Source organism: Rhinopithecus bieti, unplaced genomic scaffold (genome assembly GCF_001698545.2).
Source record: "Rhinopithecus bieti isolate Rb0 unplaced genomic scaffold, ASM169854v2 scaffold_32012, whole genome shotgun sequence".
In the NCBI taxonomy this organism is placed as follows: Eukaryota; Metazoa; Chordata; class Mammalia; order Primates; family Cercopithecidae; genus Rhinopithecus; species Rhinopithecus bieti.
The window spans coordinates 1823245-1831354 of NW_016814432.1; the positions used below are offsets into that span (position 1 = coordinate 1823245).

The window sequence follows — 8110 nt, forward strand, 5'->3', positions numbered from 1 at the left end:
TGGCTTTATAGTTTTGAAACTGGGAAGGCAAGCCTTCTAACTTTGTTCTTTTCCAAAACTGTTTTTGACTACTCTGAGGCCTTTGCATTTCCACATAAATTTTAGGACCGGCTCACTGTTTTCTCAAAAAAAAAAAAAAAAAAAAAGGTCACCTGGAATTTTCATAGGGATTATGTGGAACGTATAGATTAATTTGGGAAAAATTACCATCTTTACAATATTGAGTCTTCTAATTCATGAACATGGAATGTCACTCCATTTATTTTATCTTTTAACTTTCAGCAATGTTTTATCTTTTTCAGCATACAAATCTTGCATTCCTTTTGTTATTTCTAAACATTTTATTCTTTGGATGTTAGGGTGAATGGAATTTTCTTAACTTCATTTTTGGGTGTTTTGTTGCTAGCATGTAGACATATAATTGACTTTTATATGTTGATCTTGTATCTTGTGACCTTGTAGGACAGTCTTTTGATGAGTTAGAAGCTACCTATAGTGCCAACCAAGAGAACCACAGACTGGTCAAGAGCTGGAGTTATATACCTGCCTCCTACCTGTTGCAGGGACCTCCCTTTCAGCCCACTCAGCCTCAGCAGTTCCAAGGACAAAGGTCTCTTCACTTCAGGGAGTGCCTAACAATTGAGCACCCCCACTAGAAAGCTTCCCCAAACCAAAGGACTCTTCCCGCTGCCCCGGGGCCTGGCAGACAACTCCGCTCCCCGTTCCTAGAGACAAGGCCACCTCTGCCTGCCCGCTTCAATGAGGCCCCAGAACTGGGGACCAGGCAGCCCTCTCTAGCCTGGCCTGTCACCTGAGTGCCACGGTCCCATTGCAGCCTGGCACAGCACTGCTTTCTCAGGGGCCACAGAACACCTTTGTCCCAGTAATGTGTTTTTAGGTCAAAGTGGAGAGGTTTGAGGGACAGGGGTTTTGTAAGTGTTGTGTATCTACTAATCCCTGGGACTCTCGGCCGCTCCCGTACAAGGCAGGGAGTGGAGATCAATGGCTGGCCTTCTGGACTTCGGCTGTCCTGAGCTCAGAGCTGCAGTGAGTTCTTCTCTGTCAGTGCACGGCTTCATCTGGAGGACCCCTCAGGCACAGTCCTCAGAGAAGGGACCGTTTCCACTGGTGGTACGCAATCAATTTTAGGAGACACGGGGGCCATCCACTCACAGTGAGGAAATTACTCTTTTAAAGTATCTTGCTATCTCTCCAGTTATGACAAAGAAAAAGTCTCTGTTCGTGCTGGTATGTCCTTAGTACCCTCTTTAACCCTTGGTAATCCCCCAGGCCTTGGGGAAATGGCCTAATTTCGTTACCTTTTATTTTTCCTTGTATATTACTTATGGCAAGTAATACCGGCTTCCCATTTACAGTATTATATAAAGCTGCCTTTCAAAATAAAGTTCTCATGGTCCCCCAGCCCTGAAAAAACAATAAAAATAGGAAACAGATTATAGAAAAAGATAATGTAAGTAAAAGCTTTTGAACTGATGAGGAAAAACGTCACTGCCTCAGAGTGGCCCTGAACAGATACAGCCGGGGTCCGCAGGTGCTATGAGATGTGTGAGATCGGGGTACACCGGGCAGTGCCCAGGGCAGCAGGGCCGCTGCAGAGGCGGCTTCCTGCTCCACCCCGAGCTTTTCCAGGATCCAGCCATTAGGCCACGGCAGCTCACCCAGTGCTTCCCTCCTCCTGCAGGTGCGGCGGGCTGGGGCTGGTGCTGGCCAGCGCGGGCTTCGGCATGCTGACAGCACCCATCATCGAGCTGCACAACCAGAAAGGCTACTTCCTGCACCACATCATCTTTGCCTGCTGCACGCTCATCTGCATCATCTGCATCCTCCTGCTGCCCGAGAGCAGGGACCAGAACCTGCCTGAGAACATTTCCAACGGGGAGCACTACACGCGCCAGCCGCTGCTGCCGCACAAGAAGGGGGAGCAGCCACTGCTGCTCACCAACGCCGAGCTCAAGGACTACTCGGGCCTCCACGATGCCGCAGCCTCGGGTGACACACTGCCCGAGGGTGCCACCGCCAATGGCATGAAGGCCATGTAGCCTGGCGCGCAGAACCCGGGGCTCAAGGGTTTGGGGCCGCTCGGGCACAGGTTTACAGACCAGGGACCGAACGCGTGGCCGGCGGGGGAAAGCGGCCCCACCCAAGCCGAGCCTCTCAAGGCTGTGGGGAAATCCTGTCTTTCCAAAAGTCCAAGGAGCACGGGTCGGAGGAGACGAACTCTTTGGAAATAACCCTTCAAAGACTTTCTTTTCTGCCATTAAATGTTTGTATTTATTTTGGTCATTTTTACGAGAAGCACTTTATTCCCTCCCCCTCACTGATCACAAATGGAATCACCTCTTTCGGCAGCGAGATGCAGTCACTCTGGGAAGATGCCGCAGTGACCATGGTCGCGGCCGGTCCCTTTTGGGAGACGGGACACGGCTCCTCGCAACACCCAGGAGCCCCCCAGGCTGCCTGCCTGTGTGCAGAGGCAGGACAGGACCGTGGAGTGTTTCCAGGACTGCATTTTAGACAGAGTGAAATGTACATGAATTTGGCTTTTGCTAGAGAGTCTGTGTACGGTTTTTTAAGGTCCTTTTTCCCTTTCTGTTTGCAAGGTAAGAGCTTCTCTTCCGTGTGCAGGGAAAGCAGCTCACAGACGCCATTAAAACCAGCTTCATCTTTCCTTCAGGATCATCCTTTTGTACTTGATGCTGGACGCTCTTGGAGAAAAAGCTTAAACATTTCACCAGAAATCTTAATTGAGTAGCGGTCATATCACCACAGCTTTGTGAGTACACAGCTAACAGACGCGTCGAGGCCTGAGATGTGCTCGTTTTTATTCCTCCTCTCCCAGACTGGCTCCAGCAGAAAAGCCCCCCGTGCACAGCCAGCTCTTGTGCCAGCACTACTTGAAAACACGGCCACTTTCTAAGCTACAAACAATGAGAAAATAACTCGAAAAGATGGCAGAGGCAAATCCACAGAAGGGGGGCCTGCCCTCCACACACGCCCGTCACCCACACCAGGAAGATCACCAGCTTGGACGGCCGCCACCTGAGACAGCACTCCAGGGAGCACCCGCAGGAGCTAGGCCCCTCACGCCTGCCTTCCTGGGCCAGCTTCCGGCTTGTTGTCACTCGCTTAGCGCGGAGGCGGGGCTTCTGGCAGGGAGCGGAGATTCCTCACAGGTGAGTCCAGATGACCTCCAGCCTCTCGAAGGCATCAAGACAAATTGAAAGAAAGCAATATCTCACCAAAGCTCAACGCTGCCCCTGCCCCGACCTCCAAGGGTTTCTTCGTGTTCCTCGTTTCACCCCAGAAAGTAAAGGTTTCCTCTTGGCACTTTCGGAGGAAATTTGTAGGACACCCAAGGCCACTAAGAGGCAGCCTCCTTGGCAAGGGCAGGCACCACTTTGTAGCAACTTGGGCACCAGCTTTTCTGGACAGCCTGGCTTCTTACTGGGATTGTCCAACTCATCCCTTCTCGAAGCGTGTCTTTCCATGGACTGTGTCCTTCCAGGGAAACTGTGGTCTCGGGCCTGGGTGAGACAATGAAGTGACTTCCAACTGACATTGCTACAATTCACAGGGCAGAAAAGGGGTTGACCTTCTCCCCTTCCAGGTTTCCACCTGGCCTGCTGTTTGCCGTCTCCGCCCCTGTCTCCTCCACATGCGGTCCACACATCAGTAGGCGCCTGGTGATGTGTAAAGACACAGCAAGGGGCAAGCAGACTCATGGCCACGTGTTTCCAGTGGCTGGACCACGCCGACACCTGGGATCTTGAGGTACCCAGGAAGGGAGGCTGTCTGGCCGGCCTCTCCCCACCTCCACTTGCAACACGTCCAGCTCATCCTCATCTTCCCTCTTTTTTAAAGTCACGTTTCCATGTTTCAACATTAGTTTGCATTCACCTTTACAAAGGCCTTTCTTTAGATCTGTGCAGCCTTTGCGTGCCAAACTTGTGAAATTCCTTTTACCTTTTTTGGAGTACTTGCTACAAAGTCACCTGTCAACAAACCCCCGTTACGTACAGAATAGGACCTGTCCAGTAGCCAGGCCCGTAGGCAGTTGGGGAAGGTGGGAAGGATCCAGCGAGGCCCATGAGCCTGCACCTGGACAGGTGTATGTCTGCACCCATCACCCCCAGCACCAGGCCACCCTGCAGTCCAGTCCACTTACTGTACTGTGTTACGGAAGGATTTGCTAAGTGATGAAAGTTGCAAGCAGTCTCACACTGGTTATGTAAATCTTTTTTTTTTTTCGGAAATTGAAGCTATAGAGTGCTGCCTGAAATCTCTAGGAAGGTGGTGGCAAGGGACAGCACTCACACTCTTCTGGTCATGGTCTCTGATCTCCACCTCAAATGACAATAAAAAACTGGTCCAACGAAGACAGTGCTCAGCACTTCAGCCATCAGGACTAATCTGTCAGTGACTGGAAAAGAGGCTAGCTCTGAGGCCTGGGCTCCTGGGACCAGAGCCCAGCGGGTGTGAGTGAGGCTGACTTGCCGACGGCCAGCAGGTGACGTCTCTCAGCCGGCAAGGCGGTCCCACAGCTGTCCTCCCACGGCAGCCTCAGGAGGAGGCTGGGAGCCTGTTCTGTGGCAGCTTCAGCCCAGGGATATCTGAAGCTGTCGAGGAACACCTTTATGAAATGTTGCCAGAGCAGCAACACTTCCCGGTGAGCACAGCCCCAGGAAATCTGGTACCAAGTGAGCAAGGCGGCAGGGCCCACCCAAGCCCACTATGCGACTGGGCCCGCCTGGCTCTGCAGGGGAGGCTGCTACGGCTGCTCACTTCCCAGCACCGTCTGTGGCGCTTGAACCCCTCAGTCCTGTTCCCTTCCTGGCTAACAGGGAGACCCTTCTCAGGCACCCACTGTTTCAACTTGACCCTCCCACCCCCTGCTCCTCCACACACCCCTGCGCTCTGCTAGCCTACCCTGTCAGTCTTTCAATAAACGTGATGCACAAATGTGGACACCTGAGATGAAGCTGAACATTTCTTCACTTTGTTCTTTTCCTGAAGTCAAACTCTTATCAAATACTCTAATTATTACCCCCCAAGAGAAACAGGAAAAAGGTTTAAATGCTTTTGTTTGCTGAGAGTAAGAGCACCTGCATCTGGAAGACGGGCTTCCCCATGGTCACAAACCCCGTGGTAAGTTGGTTTGGCTACAGAACAGAAAGAAAACAAAACCAACCTCGTAGGGGAAGTATTGCACTCAGACGCCACCACCTCCTAGAGCCAAATGAGCGATCCCGAACGGGAAGTGCCATCGGTGGGCCTGTGACATCATACCGCCCGGCCCCAGCTGTCGCATGTCCTCCTGTCTAGAAGGCACCACCTCACTTTCATGTACCGTGTGTTTTGGAAAATCAGTATGGTGTGTCATGTCTAGTGGCGAACACCTCCCTCCCTCTGTCCTTGAGGTTGTAATATAAAAACTGTGTTTCTGTACGTGTGGGTGGGGCTTCTCTGACGGTGCTCGTTCATAGCACAAGCTTACGCTGAGTTCTGAACTCGTTCACAGCTGCGTGTCTGCATGGTGTCGCATCTGTTGTACCTTTGGGGAAAATTTGTATGTAAATGTACAGAAATAAAAATGTTGCCCCATTAACAGATTTCCTCTGGAATGTCTTCCCTACCTCACCTGATGGTATCCAACGAAGGGCATTTCACTACCATTAACGATGAGTAATAAAATCCTCTGTGTTCGTTCAGACCTCGCTCGTCACTACTTTCAATGCCTCTGTAAGCCGTGTCTTCACTCGCCCCCAGGTGGGTGGACGGAGGCCTCTCACTCTGCTTCGGGTCCTGGTCTTAAAGGTAGTCAGAGGCAGAGGCTGGATTAAACACAAACTGTTTACCAAGTGCCACTCTCAGACCACCTGAGAGATGGGGGCCATCAGTAAAATTAAGAGGAATTTTTTTCCCTTGTTCGTTTATGTTCTGCTGATCCGTGGCCTGAAGGTTCCTAGAGACGTCAAGAAATGAGTATCTTACACTGTGATTCTGTGAGGAAAGACTGGTAACCCAAAACTCTTCTCTAATGTAGTATTTTTTAATGAAAATGACAATATTTCTTTAATAAAGTATTTATACCAAACTCTTCTCTCCATAGCCCTGATTTTGTGTCACTCACTATTACATTCCTAGAGGTGTCCACTCAGCTTTGCAAGCTGTGATGAGGCTGGCCGGGGCCTCGAGGTTAGCACGGAAAGTCTGCAAAGGAGGGAAGCACCTGGAACCACAGACTCACTTCTCTGACGCGCCTTTCCCTCCTGGCCAGGGTCACCACCTTCACTTGCCTGCTGCCCGCTCAGTGCAAGACTTTTGCCTCTGGATGAACAAAAAGGGTTCCGATGGACCCCAAAGATGAGAAAGTTCTTTGCCAGTGGTCCTCAATCTTGCCTGCACAGAGGCACCAGGGGAGCTTTCAATCCTGCCAAAGCCTGGGCCCCAGACCATCTGAACCTCTGGAGAAGGCCCAAGACTGGAACCCACTTCAAGCGGTAGGATTAAAGATGAAAGGCTAAGGAGTACACATGACCAAAGCAGGTACCTGAGGTGCTCTGGATGTGGGATAGAAGACAGGGGAGAAGGGAAGATGATGAAATGACAGGAAGAGCGAGAAGGACCTGAAGCCTTTGAATCCATAAAAAGGAAGGAGATAAAACCATAATTGACATCTAACTGCCATGGTACTTCTAGTTTGCAAAGCGTTTCTATCTACCTACTTAATCCTAACGAGAACCCATCAAGGTGGGGATTACTCCAACTTTATAAATGAGGAGACAGAGCCTAGAGAAGTCAGACTTCACAAGACCACAAATGTAGTAATGGGGCAATGTAGGGAGGTGCTCAAATGTAGGCCCAAGAGAGAACACAGCAAAAAAAGAGTGCCCAGAGGAAGGGTTTAGGGAGAACACAGCAAGAAGAGAAGTGCCCTGGGGTTTCACTGCAATGAGAAGGAGATAGATGCATCAATTCACAAGACAGAATTCTAAGGAATGCACACACAAACCTAAAGCATATTTACACATCACTTTAATTCTAACTGAGGATGCACATGAGACAGTCATGTCTGGTTGAAACTCTTAGATTAGATTACAGCCTTCAATCCCAACAGAAATCTCATTTCGTCCCTCTATCACTCACAGCCAAATGAGGAAGTGTGTACTGTCCACTTTGCCTCTCCTTCACCAGGTGGGTCAGTATGAGCCTTTTGGCCCACACACTGCTGAGAAGGAAGCTCAAAAGATTAACCCCTTAAAAACAAAACGGGAACGCGACCTGACGACAAACTGAAATTCAATCCATTTATTTACATGTACATTGTACATAAGTTAACAAATTCTCACTTCTGCCACTCAGCTAGAACTTTTCAGGGAAAGCCTCCATCTCTTCCTTGATCCTGTTTTCTACAAGTAATGCGAAGTTACTGTCTGTGTTTTGAAGGTTATAGCTGACAAACACCTGTTTGTTGGTCTTCCTGGCTAAAAAGAGAAAACACATTGATACAGCCACTCCTGAAATACTGCAGACCCCGTGTTCCTCACACCCACAAGCAGCTGGGAAATGCTCAGAAAGAGGATGGGGTTGTAGGGAGAGAAGAAAGCTCTGATCTCCATGCCTCTCTTCAGACAGGTGCTGCAAAGGCAGACGAGTCACTCAGGCCTCTCCCAGTCTCTCCACCAGACCAGGGGTTCCGAAGGGCAGGCCCCACCTCAGCAGCCTCCCTGGAACTTGTTCAAGAGGCAGCTCCTGGGCCCCACCCAGGCCTCCTGACCCAGAAAGCCAGGATGTGGGGCCGGCTGTCTGCGGGAACAGCCCTGCAGGTGCCTGCACTGCTTAAGAACCTCTGCGCTACACAGAGGCGTTTCTGGTGTTTTGATTTTTTCTGGCGAACTTGGTGAAACCCCGTCTCTACTAAAAAATACAAAAAAACTAGCCGGGCGAGGTGGCGGCGCCTGTAGTCCCAGCTACTGGGGAGGCGGAGGCAGGAGAATGGCGTGAACCCGGGAGGCGGAGCTTGCAGTGAGCTGAGATCCGGCCACTGCACTCCAGCCTGGGCGACAGAGCGAGACTCCGTCTCAAAAAA

At 50.6% G+C, this 8110-nt stretch overlaps 2 protein-coding genes across 3 annotated transcripts in view; one reads left to right on the forward strand and one right to left on the reverse strand.

Moving 5' to 3' along the window:
* Positions 1-6115, forward strand: part of SLC22A23 (solute carrier family 22 member 23) — a 191505-nt gene extending 185390 nt beyond the window's left edge. Inside the window, exon 11 of the mRNA XM_017850292.1 lies at positions 1703-6115. Within this exon, the coding sequence (XP_017705781.1) occupies positions 1703-2060 (358 nt within the window). The 3' untranslated portion in view covers positions 2061-6115. The remainder of the gene's footprint in view (positions 1-1702) is intronic.
* The window catches only part of PSMG4 (proteasome assembly chaperone 4), a 45054-nt gene that overhangs the window by 27509 nt on the left and 9435 nt on the right, over positions 1-8110 (reverse strand). The window contains exon 3 of one of the 2 annotated variants that reach the window (XM_017850294.1): positions 7304-7505. The exons of the other annotated variant lie outside the window; for it this stretch is intronic. Within the exon in view, the coding sequence (XP_017705783.1) occupies positions 7384-7505 (122 nt within the window). The 3' untranslated portion in view covers positions 7304-7383. Of the gene's footprint in view, positions 1-7303; positions 7506-8110 lie in introns of those variants that run through there. 2 annotated transcript variants of the gene reach the window in all.